The sequence below is a fragment of the Sapajus apella genome, unplaced genomic scaffold (genome assembly GCF_009761245.1).
Source record: "Sapajus apella isolate SASKATOON/1434 unplaced genomic scaffold, GSC_monkey_1.0 scaffold196, whole genome shotgun sequence".
Classification (NCBI taxonomy): Eukaryota; Metazoa; Chordata; class Mammalia; order Primates; family Cebidae; genus Sapajus; species Sapajus apella.
This window is the reverse complement of record NW_022437136.1, coordinates 932,408-956,459: the sequence shown is the minus strand read 5'-3', so window position 1 is coordinate 956,459 and position 24,052 is coordinate 932,408. Positions and strand designations below refer to the sequence as shown.

At 46.7% G+C, this 24,052-nt stretch overlaps 2 protein-coding genes across 6 annotated transcripts in view; both read left to right on the top strand.

Moving 5' to 3' along the window:
* RRN3 (RRN3 homolog, RNA polymerase I transcription factor) overlaps positions 1-3,874 on the top strand; it is a 34,053-nt gene extending 30,179 nt beyond the window's left edge. Inside the window, exons 17-18 of the mRNA XM_032269624.1 lie at positions 752-839; positions 3,450-3,874. Coding sequence (XP_032125515.1) covers positions 752-839; positions 3,450-3,611 — 250 coding nt within the window. The 3' untranslated portion in view covers positions 3,612-3,874. The remainder of the gene's footprint in view (positions 1-751; positions 840-3,449) is intronic.
* A 6,038-nt stretch (positions 3,875-9,912) lies between these two features.
* NTAN1 (N-terminal asparagine amidase) overlaps positions 9,913-24,052 on the top strand; it is a 37,530-nt gene continuing 23,390 nt past the window's right edge. For 3 of the 5 annotated variants that reach the window (XM_032269620.1, XM_032269621.1, XM_032269619.1), the window contains exons 1-4: positions 9,913-10,099; positions 20,357-20,459; positions 20,536-20,601; positions 20,905-21,013. In XM_032269620.1, coding sequence (XP_032125511.1) covers positions 10,019-10,099; positions 20,357-20,459; positions 20,536-20,601; positions 20,905-21,013 — 359 coding nt within the window. In that variant the 5' untranslated portion in view covers positions 9,913-10,018. The remainder of the gene's footprint in view (positions 10,100-20,356; positions 20,460-20,535; positions 20,602-20,904; positions 21,014-24,052) is intronic. The other 2 variants (XM_032269622.1, XM_032269623.1) reach the window with 2 other exon arrangements.

The window sequence follows — 24,052 nt, the reverse complement described above, 5'->3', positions numbered from 1 at the left end:
AAACCACTGAACCAGCCTTAACTTGTAACTTGTATATGGAAGCAGGATTTTTGCTTATTATGGTTTCTGTAATAACTGCATGACCATCTGGGATTGTCTGGTCCCCGAAGTCTTGGGTTGACTGAAACCAGATTAGTTATTTTTCCTAGACTTACTTTTCAGCAAATTAGTATAGAAATATAAAAAAGAGAGTTCCAGAATATTAGAGTTTCATTTTCATTTAGATATACTATATATAACTGACTTGTCAGTCTTTGTCAAGTTTAGAAACAATGTTACTTGAAAATGGAAAGATGGAAAATGGTAGGTAGGTGCAATACTCCGTCCACATGAGTGAACGAACTCTTACATAGAAAGAGCCGCTTACTTACTTACAACGTAAATTTATATAGAGAATTTTTTGTTTTTTTTTTTTTGAGACAGAGTTTTTTGCTATTGTTGCCCAGTCTGGAGTGCAATGGTGCGATCTCGGCTCACCACAACCTCCACCTCCTGGGTTTAAGCAATTCTCCTGCCTCAGCCTCCTGAGTAGCTAGGATTACAGGCATGTACCACCACGACTGGCTAATTTCGTATTTTTAGTAGAGACGGAGTTTCCCCATGTTGGTCAGGCTGGTCTTGAACTCCCAACCTCAGGTGATCCCCTCCACCATGGTGTCCCAAAGTGCTGGGATTATAGGCGTGAGCCACCGCACCCGGCCTACATAGAGGGTTTTTTAACTTGACTTTGAAATGTGGACTTTGTTGACAGGTCAAAGAAATTCATTGATCCTATTTATCAGATATGGGAAGACATGAGTGCTGAAGAGCTGCAGGAGTTCAAGAAACCCATTAAAAAGGTAAGTTTGTGATTCAGCACACTTTTTTGGAATCCCCTCTCTGGTTCCGGGTCACAATCAAATAGTAAGCAGCAAGTTGCTCATGCATGTAGTCCCCGCACTTTAGAGGGTCAAGGGCAGAGGATTGCTTGAGCCCAGGAGTTTGAGACCAGCCTAGGCAACATAGACTAATTTTAAGACAAAAATTTTTTTTTTTTTTTGAGACGGAGTTTCGCTCTTGTTACCCAGGCTGGAGTGCAATGGCGCGATCTCGGCTCAGCGCAACCTCCGCCTCCCGGGTTCAGGCAGTTCTCCTGCCTCAGCCTCCTGAGTAGCTGGGATTACAGGCACGCACCACCATGCCCAGCTAATTTTTTGTATTTTTTTTAGTAGAGACGGGGTTTCACCACGTTGACCAGGCTAGTCTCGATCTCTTGACCTCGTGATCCGCCCGCCTCGGCCTCCCAAAGTGCTGGGATTACAGGCGTGAGCCACCGCGCATGGCAAGACAAAAATTTTAACATTAGCTGGGCTTAGTGGTGCATACCTGTAGTTCCAGCTTCTCTGGAGGCTAAGGTGGGGAGGTCAAGGCTGCGGTGGGCTGTAAACACAGCACAGCACTCCAACCTGGGCAACAGAGCAAGACCCTGTCTTCTTTCAAAAAGCACACCAAGGCCGGGCGCTGTGGCTCACGCCTGTAATTCCAGCACTTTGGGAGGCTGAGATGGGTGGATCGCCTGAGGTCAGACGTTTGAGACCAGCCTGGCCAACACAGTGAAACCCTGTCTCTAGGAAAAATACAAAAAATTAGCTGGGCATGGTGGTGGGCGCATACTTGGGAGCCTCAGCTACTTGGGAGCCTGAGGCAGGAGAATTGCTTGAACCCGGGAGGTGGCGATTGCAGTGAGCTGAGATCGCGCCACTGCACTCCAGCCTGGGTGACAGAGCGAGACTGTGTCTCAAAAAGAAAAAAAAAAGGCATACCAAAACTCTGTCTTGTTTTGTTTTTTTGGGACGGAGTTTCGCTCTTGTTACCCAGGCTGGAGTGCAATGGCGCGATCTCGGCTCACCGCAACCTCCGCCTCCTGGGTTCAGGCAATTCTCCTGCCTCAGCCTCCTGAGTAGCTGGGATTACAGGCACGCGCCACCATGCCCAGCTAATTTTTTGTATTTTTAGTAGAGACGGGGTTTCACCATGTTGACCAGGATGGTCTCGATCTCTTGACCTCGTGATCCACCCGCCTCGGCCTCCCAAAGTGCTGGGATTACAGGCTTGAGCCACCGCGCCCGGCCAAAACTCTGTCTTATTCCTTCTGCCTTTATAAAATTCTAAGCCCAAGTTTTGCTATTTAACAAGTCTGTGGCTTTTTTTTTTTTTTTTTTTGATAAATTGCTTAAACCAGACACTTAACATACTAACATGTGAGAAGTGAAAGTTAATTACAAATTAGCTGAACAAATGATCTTTGCCACTTGAGCCTTCTCACCAAGTAACAATCTCCAGTTGACTCATGTTGAAATTGCCTCAGCAATTTACATTAGTTTTATAGATCTCCCTGAATCGGTGGTGAAGACGCAGGTAGGTAGCGTACCCTCCAGGTCACATGAGGTGGAGTTAAGACAGTTACTGCCGTACAGAAAAGTTAGAATCCAGTAATAAAGAATTTTGCTGTTATGGCATGGTGGCTCACGCCTGTAATCCCTGCATTTTCAGAGGCTGAAGCTCGTAGATTACAAGGTCAGGGGTTCAAGACCAGCCTGGCTAAGATGGTGAAACCGCATCTCTGTCTACCAGAAATAGAAAAATTACCTTGGTATGGTGGCAGGCGCCAGTAGTCCCAGGTACTTGGGAGCCTGAGGCAGAGAATTGCTTGAACCTGGGAGGCGGAGGTTGCAGGGAGCCAACATCGCACCTGAGCGACAAAGCAAGACTCTGTCTCCAAAAAAAAATGAAAGAATTTTGCTGCTCTTTTGCTTGGTAGCACATTTGTTTTCACACTGAAAACAGCTTCCAGATATCTTTTTTTGTTGTTGTTAATAAGTTACCATTGGAAAGCTCATTTTATCTTTTTATGTTTTGCATTTGTTGAAGGGCATGTAATTCATTCACGTTGTGTCAGGTACAAGAGCTGTAACACTGGGCAAGAATGACTCATCGTGTTTCCTGTCCTCATTGAGTTTCAAATCTGTTTGCAATTCAGACTTTAAAAAAGTGATTACAACCTGTGATGAGCAAGCAGTTATGTGGGTGTGTTGGTAAGAAGTTAAGTGCTTATCAGAAGGAGCTTTTCTGTTCAGACGGAGCTTTTCTGTTCTGTTCTGTTTTGTTTTTTTTTTTTTTAGAGACATGGTCTCACTGACATTTTGGGGCTGGATGATGCAAAAACAAAAGACACGGTCTTACTATGTTGTCTAGGCTGGATTCAGAACTCTTGAGCCCAGGCAATCCTGCCACCTCAGCCTCCCGAGTAGCTGGGACTGCACACGTGTGTCACTACATTGGTTTTCTTTTGAAATTAAGATACTGTCTTCACCATCTTTATAGACATAGCACCTTTCTTTGTAAAGAATTCTGGAAAATGTTTCAGTCAGCACTGGTGATCTTACTGATGATTTCTGATGTTTATACAGGAGATAATGGAAGATGAAGATGATGATTTTCTGAAAGGTGAAGTGCCCCAGAGTGATACTGTGATTGGGATCACACCGAGCTCCTTTGACGCACATTTCCGAAGTCCCTCAAGTAGCATGGGCTCCCCACCCTTGTTGTACATGCAACCCAGTCCCCTCTGACCTCAAAGAGTTGTGACGAGATGTGACATTCGGGATTCCCCATCACTTGTCACGCCCTCAGCACCCAGCTTGTGCTGTTGAGCATTGACTGCATTGAACTAGAGTGAGCACCTGCCTCGGCTGTGGCACTCCAGGTTAGACTCAATCAAGCATCTGAAGGCTGTTTTTTTTTTGTTGTTCCCCTTACAGACGAAATGAAAAGACTGAATATCGTGTGCAATATTTTACAGTGCAGTTGATGATAAATTTGGAAGGCTCTGCTTGTTTAATATGTACATTTTTAACAGTTTTTTGACATAATTACTGGGTAATTTCTAATATAGGCACAGACTGTTTTCATGATGGCTCGTTAAACATGGGTTTTTGTTAGATCCATGGTCACAGGACTTTGCTGATCAGCTTTCAGTGAAGAATTTTCTCTGTTCACTATTAAAGACTTTGGACAGGTGTGGTGGCTCACACTTATAATCCTAGCACTTTTGGGAGGCTGAGGTGGGTGGATTGTCTGAGCTCAGGAGTTCGAGACCAGTCTGGGCAAAGAGAGACATGGTAAAACCCTCTCTCTCTCTTTTTTTTTTTCTTTTTAAATTTAGAGCCAAGAAAGGGTAGACAAATCCTGTCTCTTTAAAAAAAAAAAAGGACTTTAACTAGAAACTTTATTTTGGCTATGTTGTTTACCTTCTGCTGTATTGATATTTGTGTGTTGGGATTTCAAGGGAGTGTAGAGAAGATAGGAGAGCAGAGAGCTGGCCTGACTTGGTCTGCCACACAGAGTTGGAGCTAGCACTGAAGGAGATCTCCAGGGACTTCAGGGACCAATAAAAAAGAGAGAGGATTGGCCGGGTGTAGTGGCTCACACCTGTAATCCCAGCACTTTGGGAGGCTGAGGTGGGCGGATCACGAGGTCAAGAGATTGAGACCATCCTGGCCAACATGGTGAAACCCCGTCTCTACTAAAAATACAAAAATTAGCCAGGCGTGGTGGCACATGCCTGTGGTCCCAGCTACTTGGGAGGCTGAGGTGGAAGAATCGCTTGAACCCACGAGGTGGAGGTTGCAGTGAGCAGAGATTGCGCCACTGCACTCCAGCTGGCGACAGAGCAAGACACCGTCTCACAAAAAAAAAAAAAAAAAGATTTAGGAAAACAGAATCAGATGTGTAACATACTTGGCACAGTGTAAAAATGGACTTAAAAGACAAAGAAAAATGGAGTTCCAGGTAGTTGCAATTCACACGGACTGAAAGTGAGTTTGGGCTTGTGTAAAACACATGAGATAGTATTTTACCCCTGGGCTCTCAAGCATCCAGTTAGATCTAGAACTGCTCTTCGGTAGCAGTTAGATCAAGTCAGTTTTGATCTGCATCAGTAGGTTATTGAGAATTTCTTTGTTCCAACAGGAAACATTTTTTTAGATTGTTTGGTGGAATGGTTTTGCTCACAACAATAGGTGGAAGTTCCTAGTGCAGTCTTCGTCTGTGGCTGTGCATATCATAGATTCGACTTGGTGAAATCCTTCTCCAAAGCCTCTTTTTGTATTTTTATAACTAAAAAGAGGTCTTCAGAAGACTTGACTTTAATAACAAATTTGTGCAAACACTGCTAGAGTCATTCTGAAGCTCAAGCATTTTCGCTTTCTTAACATGTGTACCTTTTTTGGTTTACTTGTGAAAATGGCCATCTTTTTTTTTTTTACGCTCTGCCCCTGAAAATGGCCATCTTTAAGCATATTTATTTTTCTGCCACTTCTATTTATTTAAAGGCAAGCAATATTTTCTTGATCACAAATATTTTGGTTTTTTTGTTTTGTTTTGTTGTTTCCTTTTTTGCCCAGTCTCATTGTTGAAGCTTGTTGAGAGATCACAAATATTTTGTAATGAAATACTTCTTCTTTCCCAGGGCTTTATATTTTCTTGTATAATTACACTGATGGCAATGCATAGTTTGTGAATTTCAGTCTGTAAATACTTTTTTTTTATTGCTTTAAAGTTTTGGATATCGGTGGTTTTCTTTTGGTGGCTTGATGGAAAGTCATTTGAGAATCTTAAGGTTCTCTTTTTTAACTGCTGGCACAATGTGGATTTTTGTATATCAGATAAAATGAGTGAATGAAATTCCCCATAAGTTAATAGTAAGTGGGGTCTTTGTGGATTGGGAAGTAGTTTTAATGTAGAAAGATGCTTACGAATAAGTCTGTTTAACTTCAAAGGAGTTTGTGAAAAAAAGATCCATGGTGAAAATAAAACAATGATATGGTTAATTTTCTGGAACTTTCATTCTTATACCAATAAAAGGTACCTCGATACATGTTCTTTTGATTTGTTTTTTGTTATTTTTTAATTTAATGTATTAAAGCATTTTGCAGTGGAAAACCCCTGAGGCATCGCTATTGAGGGAGGAATAGTGCTGGTGTGGTGGGAAGCTTGATGAAATTTATGGCATGCCAGGGTAAGGATGGCGTCCATGTGCACAGTGTGAAGTATCCACGACTCTCCCTAATCACACCCAGCTGAGTGAGTGAGGCCTGAACAGGTCCCAGGGAAGCAGACACTTCTTTCAAAAACTTAACATGCTTTGAAGGATATCTGTGGGGAAAAATATTGTGAAGTCTCCTTATAAATTACAAGCCAACAATGGGAATTTTCTCTTTTACTAAAAAGCAAGCTGTCAGTTTTAGGAGTCTCCAGGGTCTGTCCTTTTGTTTGTGTGCTCTGGTTGGATCTTCCTTGATGAGAAGTGACTGAATTTATAGAAATGTGAAAGGACTAGCAACTACAGAGTGCCACGGGCTTCCTTTCCTAACCAGCTGTTTGACCTTAAGCAAGTTACATAACCTCTCTGAGCGCGAATTAAACTGTAAAATGGGAATAATAAGACACTAGTGTAAGGCATTAAGGATTTGATGCATGTAAAAGTTAATGGGCCAGTGTTTTCTTGTGAGAAAGGAAGCACTTTCATGGGAAGCTTTTTTTCACTTAAAGATAACTTCATTTCTTCCATAATACCTCACTCCATGGTACCAACTAAGATCTGAACTGGAGAGGAGGAACCAGTGTGTTTCCATTGCTGGGCAGTGCTTATGATGGTGGTTCTTAATCCTGGCTATGCCCTAGAATCCAATGCCTCAGGGGGCGCTGAGAAGCTAAGGATGCCCAGGCTCACATCACACACTAATTCATCCTCTCTGATTGAACTAGTCTCCAGAGGAGGAGTTTGGACATTGATGGGCTTTTTTTTCTTTTTTTTTTTTTTTTTTTTTTCATTTTTTGAGACAGAGTTTCTTTTACCTCGGCTGGAGTGCAGTGCATGGTCTCGGCTCACTGTAACCTCCACCTTGCAGTTTCAAGAGATTCTCCTGCCTCAGCCTCCCAAGTAGGTGGGATTACAGGCGCCCGCCACCATGTGTGGCTAATTTTTGTACTTTAAGTAGAGACAGGGTTTCACCATGTTGGCCAGGCTGGTCTCAAACTCCTGACCTTGTGATCCACCCACCTCAACCTCCCAAAGAGCTGGGATTACAGGTGTGAGCCACTGGGCTCTGCTACATTGATGTTTTTTAAAGGCCCCTGGTGATTCACAGGTGCAGGCTGCATTAAGAACTGTTCATTGGTTTGCAACTGCATACTTTTTTAAATTGTCAACTAATTGAACATCCAAAGCTCCACCATGCTTTCTTCCATTAAATGCTTTCCTTTTGTGTATTTCATTCTGACTTGTGGATCGTTGAGTGGCATTTATAATGTATATAATAATTTGGGGCCTGGGTCTCCCAGCACTTTGGGAGGCTGAGGTCGCCCACCTCAGCAACCTGATCACGAGGTCAGGAGTTGGAGACAGTTGAGGGGGAAATTTATGAAAGCAGATGAATACAGATGATAGCTCATGCCTGTAAAATGAGCACTAGGGGAGACCAGCAGGAGGATCTCCTGAGGCCAGGAGTTTGAGATCAGCCAGGGTAACATAGTGACACACCCATCTCTATATTAAAATATTTGAAAAAAATTTTTTAAGACAGAATCTCTATCACCCAGGCAGGAGCGCCCTATTGATCATCTTGAGTAGCTGGGACTATAGGACCGCTACCATTTCCAGCTAATTTTTATTTGTTGGAAAGGCAGGGTTCCCTGTGTTGTCCAGGCTGGTCTCGAACTTCTGGGCTCAAGTGAGTCCTCCCTCAGCCTTTCAAACTGCTAAGGTTTCAGGCATGAGCCGTAGTGCTGGCCACACACCTGCTCTTGCTTCCTTATTGGCTGTAGACCAAAATTGGTGGGGCTGAGATGGGAAGGGAGGTAGAGGGGCTTTCTGCTTGTTTTCTGGCTCACTTAGTTCTTTAACATAGGATTCAGCCTAGGAGACTGATAATCTGAGATTACTTGAAAAAAGATCACCCAAAAGTGAAAAACCAGTTTAAGGCAAACTGTGCTAGCCCCAGGGAGAACCCACAGAACCTTGTTCTTCACCTTTGCACTTCCCAAATGCCTCACTTTTATTGACTATTCTTGGCTCTGCAATTCTTTAGAGGATTTAGTACATACCAGATGAAACAAACTGAGGCTATGACCATTCTTCTACACGTAAGAAAACCAGTTCAGGGAAGTTAAGTAACTTGCTCCAGGCCAGCCTGCTGGTCGTTGATCACCCTGGATTCAAGCCCTGTTTTTAGCCACACGCTTCCTAATTGGGACTTAAAATTTCACCTGCATTACAACGAGTTGTTTACAGTCTAGGAGCATCTTATAGTGATGGAGAGCACTGCCTTTGGAATCACACAAAGCTGGGCTCAGTCTTTGTTCTACTATGTATTTCTACCACTTTGAGCAAGTTACTCTGTAATAACGGAGGTGTTGGTACTGGCTCCTACATTTGTGAGGAGCAAGTGAGAAATGTAGGTGTAATAATACAGAGAAATAATTTCTTGGTAGCTAGAAATAGAGCTATTTTGGGTGAGAAGTTGGGTAAGCTGGTGATGGGGACACCATCTTCTACAGTCACTTCTTTAGTAAATTTCCTGGCATTTTTGTTGAATGGGATGTGTAAGCTGAGGGAGAGATTTATGAAAGAAGACGAATACAGATGATAAAATTCGAATAAAGTTTTTGCTCATATCATGTGGCTCCTCTTCTTAAACTCACCACTATATCTTTTGTAAAATTACTTTTTGTTAATGTGCTGCAGAGTCGGATGTATTTGAGCAATGTCTCCAACTTTTAGAAGAGAGCTCCAAGGTGAGCTCTTACCTTGGCGACCTGTCTTCAGAGTTGAGGGGGTGCAGTCAGTATCTGCAAATCCTTCCCCCATGGTTCCCAGCCCATCTGTGAGTGGCCTGTTGGATTCCAATCACGAAGTGTTATCGATGATCTCTTAATACATGAGGCTAGCACAGTTCAGGATATAGTTTCTCAGTTTAAGACTGTTGACGTTAGGCCGGGCATGGTGGCTCACGCCTGTGATCCCAGCACTTTGGGAAGCTGAGGTGGGTGGATCACTTGAGGTCAGGAGTTTGAGACCAGCCTGGCCAACATGGTGAAACCCTCTCTAAAAAAAAAAAAAAAAAAAAAAAAAAAAACTGTTGACGTTTCTTTTTATTATTTTTAAAGGCAGGGTCTCCCTCTGCAGTGTGCAAACATAGCTCAGTGCAGCCTCCGACTCCTGGGGTCAAGGGATCCTCCTGCCTCAGCCTCCAGAGTGGTTGGGATTACAGGTGCATGCCACCATGCTCAGTTTTTAAATTTTTTTCAGAGACGAGGGTATGGAGGAGGGTTGGTTTCGCTGTGTTGCCCAGGCTGGTCTCGAACTTCTGGCCTCAAGCAATCCTCCCGCGTTGGCCTCCCAAAGTGCTGGGATTACAGGCGTGAGCCAGCGTGTCCTCCTGATTAGGTTTATTACTCATTGAATACAGTCCTACGGAGCAGTGCAGCTGGGTCCCAAACTCAAGCTTGCGGAAGGTCACACACCTGGGAAGCGTGATGGAAGAATAACCTAAAGCGCGGAAACCTGAGCCAGACCGCGTCGGTCCGAGGAACTCGCCCTGAGGCTCTCTTTGGCTCGCGCAGCTGCTCCCTGTCCTCTCCCCTTTCCCCAACCTCCCTCCTTCCCGCCCTCCCACGCTTTTGGGACTACACTTCCCAGCGCCCCTTGCAGAGGAGGCGGGCCGCGGGCTGCTTCCGGGGCTGCTCCCTGGTTTTGGACTACATTTCCCATGAGGCATTGCCGCCCCCGTCCTGGATTTCTTCATTCTCTTCGGCTAGCGCAGTCTCCTCCTGGACTCCACTTCCCGGCAGCGCCCGCGTCGAGGCGGGACGGGGCGGTACGCGCGGCCCGAGGGGCGGGGGCGGCGGGTGGCTGGGGGCTGGCGCGGGGGGGCGGGGGCGCCGCCTCCCTGGGCCTGTCGGGGCGACCGCCTCCGCTATGCCGCTGCTAGTCGAGGGGCGGCGAGTGCGTCTGCCACAGTCCGCCGGGGACCTCGTCCGAGCCCACCCGCCTCTGGAGGTGAGCGGGACGCTACGCGGGGCTTCGGGGCGGGCCCGAGGGGAAGCTGCCGGGCGGGCGAGCGCCCTCCTCACCCCGCCGTTGCCCGCCTCACTCGACACAGACTTGAAACTTGGCGCCGTCGGCGCATCCGGAGCCCCGGGAGTCGGCTTGAGTCTTCTCCTTGAGGGGTCCGGGAGCTTTTGCCTTCTTTAGACTTCAGCGTGCTGCCGTGGAGGCCCCTCTCTGACAGGGGAGGGGACCGGGGCCCAGAGAGGTTAGGTGACTTGCCCAAGGTCTCACAGCACCGCGGCTCGGGGACACGCGGGGACCCCCCCATTCCCAGACTGGACGGCTGCAGCCGCCAACCCAGGCTCGGTCCGTTTAGGCAAATCCGGGCGCTCGCCTTCGGGGACCCGCAGCCTCCAGTGAACATTGCCTCGTCCTTGGGTCCGCATGAAGCAGAAGGTTATTCCAGGGTAGGCTTCGGAGAACAAACGGGCCGGGGGGTCTTGGCGAGGACCCCCAGTCCTTCCTCCTCTCTCTACCCTACCCCCGGGCCGTAGGGCGCCGGGTTATTTTTAGCCGGAAGAGAGAGCCCTGGTTTCCCCAGCTGGGCCATGGGACCACACCCTGATGCACGGGTTTTGTTTTTTCTGCTTTTGTGGCCAAATAGATTTCCGAACTCTTGTCCACGGCTTCTGCAGGGACTGTTGGCAAGGGAGTTCTTAGGGTTTAAAAAAGAGGCGGGGGGGGGCGGCAAACGTCCTACTTGCCATAGATCTTGTTAAAGAGGAATCAGTTTGTTGATCTGACAGTCCCTAGTATCATTTGGGTCCCGTACTGATCCCTGTCCCTGCCTTCAGAGTGTTTACGGTCTAGAAGGGAGAATGGTTTCTGATGGAAGAAAGCTCAGATCCTATAAACGGTAAAGTGCCATGAAGAAAAAGCGTCCCCTTCGCTCTGAGACGCGAAACACAGGAACCTGACCAAGTGTGTGGGGTTGAGGAAGGCGTTTAGAGGTTTCATCTATCACAGCTGGACCGTTTGTGTTTGTTTTGTTTGCCTGTTTTGTTCTGCATTTGATCTGTCCTCAGAATGTAAGCTTCCTGAAGACAGATAAGAGTGTCTTCACTGTTGTATCCTCAGAGCTTAGGACGGTCCCTGGCATAGAATTGGCGCTCAGTAAAGATGTGTTGCGTAAATGAGGGCACAAAATGACCCCTGGACGTGATCTGAAGGATGACAAGGACTTACTGACGGGGAGAAGGCAGACAGATCCATATGATTCTCAGCTTGCATTTCAGGACGACCATCGTCCTGTTGGCCAACATGCACTGAGCTAGGCGTGGTGCCGTGTCACTTTATTCTTGCACTGTGTCACTGCCCTACTGTTAACTAGCGAAGTCAGGCGTAGGACTCACCAAGGAAAAAAAATGTCAGCCGTCTGAAGAATTTCGGGGACGCTCTACCTTTACGTCTGCTTGAGAATGTCCGTGATAGAAAGCGAGATGAGTGTCCTGGGCCGCAGACTAAGTGTGGAGGGGGGGATGTGGTGACGTGCTGGGGCGGCTCCTCTCGAAGTAAGGTTTTGGCCTATTTAAGAGGATATGTCCTAGAAAGTCTGTGTGTTGGGGACCAATTTGTGTTAGAGCAACATTGGAAGGGGGGTGATCACTTTGATTTGTGGCAGTGTAAGTGAAGAAGGATGCAGGCACGAGAGAGATTTGAAAAAAAGGGCGAGGGCATCGCAGCTGGGCGGGCAGGCCGCCCAGGCGCCGCAGGCAGGAGGGGACGGCCCCAGTGGGCGGGTGGCCTGGCCAGTTTCCCGGGAGCAGCCAGGGTGAGGAGAGGAAGCATGAAAAGTAAACCTACAGAGGTGGGCTGTACCCCGATGACCAAAGGGCTTAGATGAACCTTTCACCTACTTAGCAACAGGGAGAAATTAAAGGTTGGTTTATTTATTTTTATTTTTATTTTGGAGACTGGATTTCACTCTATGGCCCAGGCTGGAGTGCGGTGGTGTGATCTCAGCCCACTGCAACCTCGGCCTCCCGGGCTCAGGCAGTTCTCCTGCCTCAGCCTCTCAAGTAGCTGGGAGATTATAGGTGCACACCACCAAGCCCGGCTAAGTTTTTTATTTTTAGTAGAGACAGCTTTCACCATGTTGGCTAGGCTGGTCTCAAACTCCTGACCTCAAGTGATCTGCCGGTCTTGGCCTCACAAATAATCCAGGTCGGGTGCAGTGGCTCACACCTGTAATCCCGGCACTTTGTCCTGGATTATTTTTGTATAATAAAGCATGGTGTCCTTTTTGTAGGAAAGCAAAATATAAATGTTACAGAGAAGAAAAATAATGTATGACTACAACCATTCTTAAATTTGTTGAAAGTCCTAATGGAGGTTTTTCTTTGTATATGATTTACTTTTTAAATGATAGCTTACTATATATTGTTTTATAATGTGTCTTTTTCATGTAATGATGTGAGTATGGAGTACCAACAGTTAGAAGCCTATGTGTAGCTATGACTAGCAAATAACGACAATAACAGTAATACAGTGGAAGCTGCCAGGCATCACAGCAAGAGTTATTGCTGTTCCCATTTTACAGATGAGGACTGTCAGGCACAGAGAAGCTGGGAAACTGGCCCCAGGTTCCACATCCTGGGAGTGGTGAAGCCAGGGTGGGAGCCCTGGCAGTTCTGCCCTTGACTCTGGAGCTGCGCTGTTTGTGCAGTAGCCAGCAGCCATGTGGTTACTTTCATTTTAATTAAAATTAAATTAGATAAAATAACTCAGTTCCTCGGTTGCACTAGCCACATTTCAAGTGCTGAGGAGACACTGTGGCTACTAATGGGACGGTGAATATAGACAGGGGCCATCCCTGCATAAAGTTCCTTTGGGCAGAGCTGTTTAGAGCCCTCCCTTAGTCACTCTTAACCAGTCACTGGGCACTCAGTAACCAGTCCTACAACATCTTGGGTAACCTAGTTCCATAGAGTCTACAAGATGCTTGCAACATAGCTTACTTTCTTTTATTTATTTTATTTATTTATTTAGAGACAGTCTTGCTCTGTTGCCAAGGCTGGAGTACAGTGGCTTGATCTCGACTCACTGTAACATCCACCTCCTGGGTTCAAGAGATTCTCCTGCCTCAGCCTCCTGAGTATCTGGGATTACAGGTGTGCACCACCACAGCTGGCTAATTTTTGTGTTTTAAGTAGAGACAGTGTTTCACCATGTTGGTCAGGCTGGTCTTGAATTCCTGACCTCAGGTGATCCTGACCTCAGCCTCCCAAAGTGCTGAAATTACAGCTTGACCCATTGCGCCTGGCCCTGCGTTGATTGATTGATTGATTCTTGCCTTGTGGCCCAGGCTGGAGTGCAGTGGTGTGATCTTCGCTCACTGCAACCTCTGCCCCCAGGTTCAAGCCATTCTCCTGCCTCAGCTTCCCAAGTAGCTGGGACTACTGGCGTGTACCAATATGACCAGCTGTTTTTGTATTTTTTAGTAGAGATGGGGTTTCACTGTATGTTGGCCAGGCTGGTTTCGAACTGCTGACCTCAGGTGATCCTCCTGCCTCTGCCTCCCAAACTGTTAGGATTACAGGTGTGAGCCACCGCACCCAGCCAGTTACTGCTTTTAAACATGAAAGATATTTATGCTGTTTCACCAGTATGCACATTCTTTACCCCCATCCCCTTTTTTTAATGTTAGGGTCTCAGTCTGTGCTCTAAGCTGGAGTGCAGTGGTGCAGTCATAGCTCACTGCAGCCTCAGATTCCTGGACTCGAGCAGTTGCCCTCTCAGCCTCTGGAGTAGCTGGGACCACAGGCACAAGTCATTGCACCTGGCCGATTTTTAAATTATTTTTTGTAGAGATGGGTTCTGTCTTTGTTGCCCAGACTGGTCTTGAACTCCTGGCCTCAAGCAGCTTGCTCACCTCACCCTCCTAAGGTGTTGGCATGACAGGTATGAGCCACTACCCCCAGCCTGATATGCACATTCTAAGGGCTCTTTATAACCCCCCGTAATTATTCATACAAGTGAAATTGCTGGACTCAGGTTTTTGGTTTTTGGTTTTTTTTTTTTTTTTTTTGAGACAGAGTCTCGCTCTGTTGTCCAGGCTGGAGTGCAGTGGCATGATCTCAGCTCACTGCAGTCTCCACCTCCCAGGTTCAAACATTTCTCTCCCTCAGCCTTCCGAGTAGCTGGGATTATAGGCACCCGCCACCACACCCATCTCATTTTTGTATTTTTAGTAGGCACAGCGTTTCACCCTGTTGGTCAGTCTGGTCTTGAACTCCTGACCTCATGGTCCATGATCCTTGGCCTCCCAAAGTCCTGGGATTACAGGTGTGAGCCATGGCGCCCGGCCTGGACTCAAGTTTTTTTTTAGCAGAAAAATGATGTAACAAAATCAGTGTTTTGAAGTAATGATGCTGCCTGTCATCAGGTAGGAAAGACTGGTCAAGAGAGGCAGGGAAGCAGAGATGGGAATGGTGGCAGCCCTCTTCAGTGCGCCCTCATCTGGGACCAGGCGCAGTGTATGCCCTCTACACAATGTCCTCTCAGTTAATTCTCAACCAGTCCACGGAGGTGGGCATCACCATGCCCATCCACTTACCAGAGGAGGAACCAGAAGCACAGAGGCCTAGCAGCATGTGCCCAACCTGGGGATTGTCTTGCTCTATATTGTATTGCATTATGTTGCAGTAATTTATTTTATTATTTTTGAGACAGAGTCTCGCCCTGTCGCCCAGGCTGGAATGCATTGGTGCAATCTTTGCTCACTGCAACCTCTGTTTCCCAGGTTCAAGCGATTCTCCTGCCTCAGCCTCCCAGGTAGCTGGGACTACAGGCATGCGCCACCATGCCCAACTAATTTTTGTATTTTTAGTAGAGATGGGGTTTTACCATATTGGCCAGGCTGGTCTCCAACTCCTGACCTCAAGTGATCCTCCTGCCTTGGCCTCCCAAAGTGCTGTGATTACAGGCGTGAGCCACTGCTCCTGGCCATATTGCAGTAATTTAGATGTAAGTTAAGGAAGGACTGAACTATGGTATGGGAGTGGATTTTTTTTTTATTGTTTGGGAAAGAAGGCTTAATTCTGAGAGCTATACCTATTCGTAATTTTTTTGTTTTTGAGACAGCATCTCTGTATCACCCAGGCCAGAGCATAGTGGTGCAGTCATAGCTCACTGCACCTCCAACTGCCAGGCTCAAGTGATCATTTTGCCTCAGCCTACTGCGTAATTTGTAAATTTTTTGTAGAGATGGAGTCTCGCTATATTCCCCAATCTGGTCTTGAGCTCCTGGATTTAAGCTCTCCAAAGTGCTGGGATTACAGGCGTGAGCCACTGCATTGGGCCTCATAATTTCTTTTTTGAAGACGGAATTTCACCCTTGTTTCCCAGGCTGGAGTGCAATGGCAGGATCTCAGCTCAGGTAACCTCAGGTGAGCCGCCTGCCCCGGGCTCTCAAAATGCTGCTATTACAGATATGAGCCACCACCACCATGCCCAGCTGGGCCTCATAATTTCTTGTATACTATTGTGCTTTACAGTTCACAAATCGCTTTCGTGCTACTCTCCTGTTTATAAAGGTAGAACTGACAGGACAGCAGGGGTGAGGATTGCATGAACATCCCCTAGGCCACAGGTAGGTGACTGGCTAAGACACAGGTCAGCAAGCCACAGCTCATGGGCCAGACCCTGTTTGTGTATAGTCTGTAGGCCAGGATTGGTCTTTATATTTCTCGAAGGTTGAAAACAAAAGAATAATATTGTGTAACGTGAAATTGTGTTGAAATTAACACTTCAGTGTCACCTATAAAGTGTTTTTTGGAATGCGCCCACATTTATATTGTCTGTGGCTGCCTTTAGTCCGTTAGAGCAGAGTTGGGCAATTGCAACAGACAGCAGCCTTGCAGAATCCCAAATATTTACTGTCTGGTATTTTTCAGAAAATCTGACCCCTGGGTTAAGAGAATACTGCCATTGAATAGGAATTGGGAAATAAGGATGAGGGAGTGAGGAAAAAGTTGGTTTTTTTTGCTTGTTTGTTTTTTAAGCAAATATTAGTGTCTAGGGAATATTAGGAGAAAACTGGGGCTGCTTTTATTTCAGTTTATGAATTTATAAAGTAGGACTGTGTGTTTTCCCAAAGAACAGAAGTTTGGCTAAACTCTTTTCATAACTTAAAAGCAAAAATTAGCCAAGTCTGGTGGCATGCACCTATGGTCCCAGCTACTTCGCAGGAGGCTGAGGTGGGAGGATTGCTTGAGTCTGGCAATTTGAGGTTGCAGTGAGCTAAGATCTGGCCACAGCACTTCAGCCTGGACAACAGAGTGAAACCTTGTCCCTAAAATACAAAAAATAAAGTAGAGGCTGGGCACAGTGGCTCATGCCTCTAATCCTAGCACTTTGGGAGGCTGAAGCAGGAGGATCACCCGAGGCCAGGAAGGAGTTCAAGACCAGCCTGGGCAACACAGGGAGACCCCATCTCTACAAAACGGAGTCCCAGGTCCGTTGAGGGCTGAGGTGGGAGGACTCCTTGAGGCCAGAGGCTATAGTGAGCTGTGATCTCCAGCCAGGGAGACAGAGAGAGAACCTGTCTCAAAAAACAAAATAAAAAATAAAAGAGTAAAGCAGCATACTGTTTTAGTTTTCTGGCATTATTTCTGATAATTTTTGCTTTTATTTCTTTGGGAAATTGTAGGAGCTGTGTTGAAGAGAGACATGAGTTTTGGTCTCTGTGAAAGCAGTAATTCATTTCTCACAAATAGCTTTGCTTTTGAGTGGTGACCCAATTGTGAAAATGAGTGTTAAAAATTCGCCTTTGCGCTCTCCCTTCCCTTCCCTCAAAGAACAAAACAGAAGGTAACTATTTCAGGAGTAATGAAGAGGGAATTCTGAATTCTTCCCTATGTCATTCTGAATTAAGGTGAGGTGAGAAGTGGAATGAAAATGAGAGGCTTTCACCGATAGAGGGGTTCTGAGTTTCAGAACAGGCAGTAACACCTATTTCTTACTGACTTCTGGAGCAAGCAAGGCTGTCCTGCCAATCTAATTTTACACTGCAATTCATTTCATCTTTAGTTTGTTTCTTAAATTTAGGGGCTTGTCTCATTCTCATTGACATCTTGCTTCCAGTTAATGGGAGTTTATCAGCAGAAGAAAACGCCGTGTCAGTAATCAAGCTGATCATTATTATATTTATAACATCTCTTAGCTAAATGATATATATATATACTTTTTTTTTTTTGAGGCAAGATCTTGGTCTGTCACCCAGGTAGGAGTGCAGTGCTGTAACCGTGGCTCACGGCACATCCTAGCTGCAAGTGATTCTCCCACCTGAGCCTCCAGAGTAGCTGAGACTACAGGCGAGCACCACCACACCCAGCTAGTTTCTGTATTTTTTGTAGAGACGGAGTCTCCCTTGTTGCCCAGTCTGGTTTAGAACTCACAGGCTCATGGCCGGGCGCGGTGGCTCACGCCTGTAATCCCAGCACTGTGGGAGGCCGAGGCGGGTGGATCACGAGGTCAAGAGATCAAGACCATCCTGGTCAACATGGTGAAACCCTGTCTCTACTAAAAATACAAAAAAATTAGCTGGGCATGGTGGCGCGTGCCTGTAATCCCAGCTACTCAGGAGGCTGAGGCAGGAGAATTGCCTGAACCCAGGAGGCAGAGGTTGCGGTGAGCCGAGATCGTGCCATTGCACTCCAGCCTGGGTAACAAGAGCGAAACTCCGTCCCAAAAAAAAAAAAAAAAAAAAAAAAAAGAACTCATAGGCTCAAGCAGTCCTCCTTCCTTAGCCTCCCCAAGTGTTGGGATTACCATTGAGCTCCATCACACCCAACTGCTCTTACATTTTATTAAGTGAGCACTAACCTAAATTAGCTCCAGTCATACGGCAATGGCAGGAAGCCGATAGAAGACTGATGCAAAACCGTTCTCCAGTGTAGGCGATACATGCATACATTCTCTAGACATTTGAGCAAGAATTTGTTGATCAAGGAGTTTATTTGTTGCAAGTAAGGAGGAAATTAAGATACATTGTAGTTTTCTATCAATGTAATGCTTTTGACAAAGTTTTCATTAAGAAAACCACCTGAGGTCTTGTAAAATTTTTTTTACAGGCTTAGAGTTTGTACAAATATTCATTTAGATATTGATACTTCGTATTAACACATCTTTCATAAATTTGCCTTACCCATTTTGTTTTTGTATTTTGATAATAACTATAGAATAGAACATTTAGAGAAGAGAGAAAAGACAACAGCGCCAGTAAATTTTAACTGGTGTTTGCTTTGGCACAGCCCTGGTTGTATTGGTGAAATTTGCTTCCAGTGAAGCAATGAATTTAATCATTGTTGTATTAACAGCACATTTATAGCTATTTAAAACATTTTTTATACTTTTGTATCTTGCTTTTCAGTTAGCATTTCAAAACTATTTTTTCTGTAGTTTTCATTTCTCATGACTCTGCAGTTAGTGGCTGTGACTTGGTTCTGTGCGTAATCTACTTACCTTTTCCATTCCTGCTCCCAGCTTTTTGTTATTACAAATGACACAGGGGGCCGGGCACCGTGGCTCATTCTACAGTCCTAGCACCTTGGGATGCCAAGGCAGACGGATCACTTGAGGCCGGGAGTTTGAGACCAGCTTGGCCAACATGGTGAAACCCGGTTTCAACTTTAAAAAGCTGGGCATGGTGGTGCACGCCTGTAATCCCAACTACTGGGGAGGCTAAGGCATGAGAATCGCTTGAACCTGGGAGGTGGAGGCTATAGTGAGCCAAGATCATGCCACTGCACTCCAGCCTGGGAGACAGAGTGAGACTCTGTCTCAAAAAATAAAACAAAACAAATTATACAGGGATGAATGCATTTTGAATTATTTCCTTAGGACAAATTTCTAGAAGGGAAATAACTAGGTTAGGGACTAAGGAAGCTTTTAACTCCTCTTGGTCTTTAAAGAAGGTAAAGAGGAGGCTGGTCACGGTGTCTCACGCCTGTAATCTCGGCACTGTGGGAGGCTGAGACAGGTGGATCACTTGAGTCCAGGAGTTTGAGACCAGCCTGGGCAGCATAGGGGGGTCCCACCTCTACAGAAAGTATAAAAATCAGCTGGATAGGGTGTTGTGCGCCTGTATTCCCAGCACTTTCGGAGGCCGGGGAAGGTGGATCGCTTGAGCCCAGGAGTTTTAGACCATCCTGAGCAGCACAGGGAGAGACCCTGTTGCTAAAAAAACAAAAAGTATAAAAATCAGCCAGGTGTGGTGGTGCATGCCTGTGGTCCCAGCTACCTGGGAGGCTGAGGTGGGAGGATTGCTTGAGCCTGGGAGGTGAAGGCTGCAGTGAGTTGAAGTTGCATCACTACTCTCCAGCTTGGATGACAGAGAGACTGTCTCAAAAAATAGAGGGGATGTGGTTTCAGAGTCACCCACCCTCTATTCCTAGGTAATCTCATTCTCTTTACAACTGTAAAATTGTTTTTTGTTTGTTTGTTTTTTGAGACGGAGTCTTGCTCTGTTGCCCAGGCTGGAGTGCAGTGGTGTAATCTCAGCTCGATGCAACCTCCACCTCCTGGGTTCAAGCGATTCTTCCGCCTTAGCCTCCTGAGTAGCTGGGACCACAGGCACGTGCCACCACGCCCGGCTAATTTTTGTATTTTCAGTAGAGATGGGATTTCACCATGTTGGCCAGGATGGTCTCAATCTCTTGACCTCGCGATCCACCCACCTGAGCCTCCCAAAGTGCTGGGATTACAGGCATGAGCCACCGCACCCGGCCAACTGTAAAATTGTTAAGAGTCTCACACTGTTTAGTAAAGAACTGTGTTTAGTAAAGAACCGTGTGGTGGCTCACACCTGTAATTCCAGCACTTGGTGAGGCCAAGGCAGGAAGATTGCTTGAGCCCATGAGTTCAAGACCAGCCTGAGCAACATAGTGAGTCCCTGTCTCTTAAAAAAAAAAAAAAAAAAAAAAAAAAAAAAAAAGTAATAAAGGATTTTTGCATCTCATTTAATCGGTTACTATAGCATCTGATTTCATAGGTTAAAAAACCACCACCCAGAACCTCATCATTTTCTCTGCATTGTTCCCAATGACTGTGGCTGCTACGTTTTTCTTTGAACCTCTCTGTCCGCTAACACACTCCAACACACTAGTGTGCCGCCCATGCAGAGCCCGCTTCGGCTCTCTCCACATCTTCAGTTTTTCCATCCTCACTAATTTACATCACTATTTTATTTTTTTTTTAATTAAACAGGAAAGAGCCAGACTTCTCAGAGGTCAGTCTGTTCAACAAGTGGGACCCCAGGGCCTTCTGTATGTTCAGCAAAGAGAGCTTGCAGTGACCTCCCCAAAGGATGGTAGGTTAGGAAGCAGTGAATTGGGCGTTATCCCAAAAGGCAATTGGATATTTTATTTTATTTCTTTTTTAAACAGGCTCCATCTCCATTCTGGGTTCTGATGATGCCACTACTTGTCACATTGTGGTCCTGAGGCACACAGGTATGATGAGAGAGGTGAAGGAAACCGTTACTTAAAGTGGCCCAACCTTTGGGACCATTGAATTTCTCGAGTTGAGTTTCCTGGTGTCTTGTTGGAAACGGACTCTGCTTACGTTTTTTCTGGTCTGCATGGTGTCTCCCTGGTGTCCTGGTCAGAATGGGTTGGCTGGGCAGCACAGCCCTTTCTGTTTTTCCCTACAGGATGTTCAGAGACGAGGCGGTCCGAAGGGACAGGAGCAGAGTCTCGGCCTGCTGCTGCGCTCGCATCGGGAATAACTTGAGTCCTTTCACCCTTGTTCTTCAGGTAATGGGGCCACCTGCTTGACACATTGTGATGGAACCGACACCAAAGCTGAGGTCCCCTTGATCATGAACTCCATAAAATCCTTTTCCGACCACGCTCAATGTGGAAGGTGAGATCCATGCTACTCTAATAGGTGAATTGGGATATTTGAACCCTTGTGTAGAGGACGTAGCCACGGAAGCTGTAATGGTGACACAGGATGCTGTGACCGCCATGTCTGTCTCTTTCCCCCGGAGCAGAACTTAGCATGGCATGGGCGCTGTGTCAGCAGTGGTTGAGTGGATGAGTGGATGCTGGGCACAGGCAAGGAGTCCATGCTGGATTAGAGATGGAAGGCTTGACTTTGAACTTGACGTTGGGAACGTTGAGTTTGAGGTTTTTATCGCAGGTGTGGTAGCTCTTCATGCAGTCATTCCTCCAGTGTTTACTTGTTAATTGCTTCCTCTCACGTACACCTTGTAGTTTCCAGGGACATAGCCGTGAACAGAGTAGACGGAAAGCCTGCCCCAAGGTGTTCGGATTCCGAAGCCGAGAGACAGTACACAAGACAGGGTGTTCAGGGGTGAAGCAGGCTGTGGAGAAAACAAGGCCAGGGAGATTTGGGGACCACTAGGGGGTAAGGCATGTGTTTTGTTTTTCTCTTTGTTGTTGTTGTTGAGATAGGGTCTTGCTCTGTCACCCTGGCTGGAACGCAGTTGTGCGATCTCAGCTCACTGCTGCCTTGACTTCCCAGGCTCCGGTGATTGTCCCACCTCAGCCTCCCAGCTAGCTCATACCACAGGTGTGTGCCACCATGCCCGGCCAATGTTTTGTATTTTTTGTAGAGACAGGGTTTTGCCATTTTGCCCAGCCTGGTCTCAAACTCTTGGGCTCAAGTGATCCTCCCAGCTGAGGGGGGATTTTTAAATTCCAGCAGGTTGGTAGTTTCCGCATGGATTGCTTGATAAGAAGCGGCCGCCAGCCTGGCTGTCCCACAGCACCTCATCCTCTCTTCTCACAGTAAAGTATCTGCCGCCTCCATTTGACAGAGGCAGGCGCTGAGGCTCAGCATGCTGGAGCACGCAGCTAGCTAAGTGGAGGCCGAGGACACAGGCCCGCTGTCCAGACTCGTGTTCATACACCTGTCCCCTCTGTTTTCTCTGTCATTGTGTAGACATGGCAGGCGTTGCTCTCATCTTATTTGAAGTCTAAGCCAGCCATTGAGTGAGCTACACCCATCATATACAAGGGCTTAGAATCCCAAGAGTCAAAAGAGGAAAAAGAAAGAGTTCTCTGGGAGAGTTTTGCTAGTGCAATACTGATTGATTCTTAAATGCCACTTCTGCAGTCCATGCCACGGCTGGGCTGGCTTCATGGCCATGTGACCCATGCAGGCCCAAAATGGCCTTTTCATTTTCCTATCATCTTGGCCCCCACAGGGGGACATAATCAATGCCATTATGTTGCCACACACTCTGCTCCTTGGTTCTAAGAACATGCTTGTCACCTTTTCCTGGTCTGCTGTAGAACAGCCATGCTCGCTTCAGGAGTCAGAGGCAAACCTGGTGGCCCTGTTGCCAGCAGAGCCATGATGATCACAGCTCTCTTTACTACTTGGGAGTTGATCATGAGGCCACTTGAGGCTGTGCCCTATATTGGGTACATACAGGGTCTTGGTTCATCCCTTAGGAAGATTTTTTGTCCCAGAAGGCAGTGTGAAGTCTGGCAGCGCTTTGCCAAGCATGAATTCCCCCGGTTGACAGGGGCTGTGGAAAGGGGGTTGGTAGATGAGCGTGGAAACACTGGGCTCCACAGACATTGTTGGAGTGTTTTCAGTCGCAGGACGTGTCAGCTTCACTGTGCTAATGGCAGTGGGACTCTTCTAAGGAGGCCTTCCAACAGACAAGATGGCCCCGTCTTTTTTTTTTTTTTTTCCCCCAAACCCCCCCCCAAACTTTTTTTTTTTTTTTTTTTTTTGGAGACAGAGTGTTGCTCTGTTGCCCAGGCTGGAGTGCAGTGATGCATTCTTGACTCACTGCAACCTCTGCCTCCTCGGTTCAAGTGATTGTTCTGCCTTAGCTTCCCCAGTAGCTGGGATTACAGGTACCCGTCACCATGCCTAATTCCTCCTCCCCCAGAAGGAGTCTTGCTCTGTGGCCCAGAGCTGAAGTGCAGTGGCACAATATCGGCCTACTGCAACCTCCCACCTCCTGGGTTCAATTAATTCTCCTGCCTCAGCCACCCGAGTAGCTAGGATTACAAGTGTGCACCACCATGCTTGGCTAATTTTTGTAATTTTAGTAGAGATGGGGTTTCACCATGTTGGCCAGGGTGGTGTCAAACTCCTGACCTTGTGATCCACCTGTCTCAGCCTCCCAAAATGCTGAGGTTACAGGTGTGAGCTACTGCGCCCAGCCTAATTTTTGTAGTTTTAGTAGGGATGAGGTTTCACCATGTTGGACTGGCTGGTCTCGAACTCCTGACCTTAAGTGATCCGCCTGCCTCGGCCTCCTAAAATGCTAGGATTATAAGCCACCATACCTGGCCCCAAACTTTTGTTTTAACTTCATGAACACTATTTCCCCATCTCATGAGGCTAGGGGGAAACACAATTTAGGAAAATCACGTGTAGTGGTTCATAAGCATGTATCTCTGTAAAATGAAGCTGATAATCCCCCTCTCACCAAGATATGGTGGACATTAGAGGAGACGGCACCTGTGAAATGTCTACTTAACGGCAGGCCCCTCCCATTGTCTTACCGTACTTGCTCCTGGGCAGGACACTGAGAGGTGGGTTTTGGCAGTGTCCTGCTTTGGGCAGGTGAGTGACGTGGCCAGCCTCTTCTTTTATTTTTTGAGGCAGAGTCTCTGTCACCCAGGCAGTGTTAAGTGCAGTGGTGAGATCTCAGCTCACTGCAACCTCTGCCTCCCAGGTCGAAGTGGTTCTTCTGCCTCAGTCTCCCGAGTAGCTGGGATTATAGGCACATGCCACCAGGCCTGGCTGAGTTTTTTTTGTATTTTTAGTATAGTCAGGGTTTCACCACATTGGCCAGGCCAGTTTCGAACTCTTTACCCCAGGTGATCCGCCCACCTCAGCCTCCCAAAGAGCTAAATTAAAGGTGTGAGCCACCACACCCGTCCTGTGCTCATACTCTTCTAGAGCGGAGCT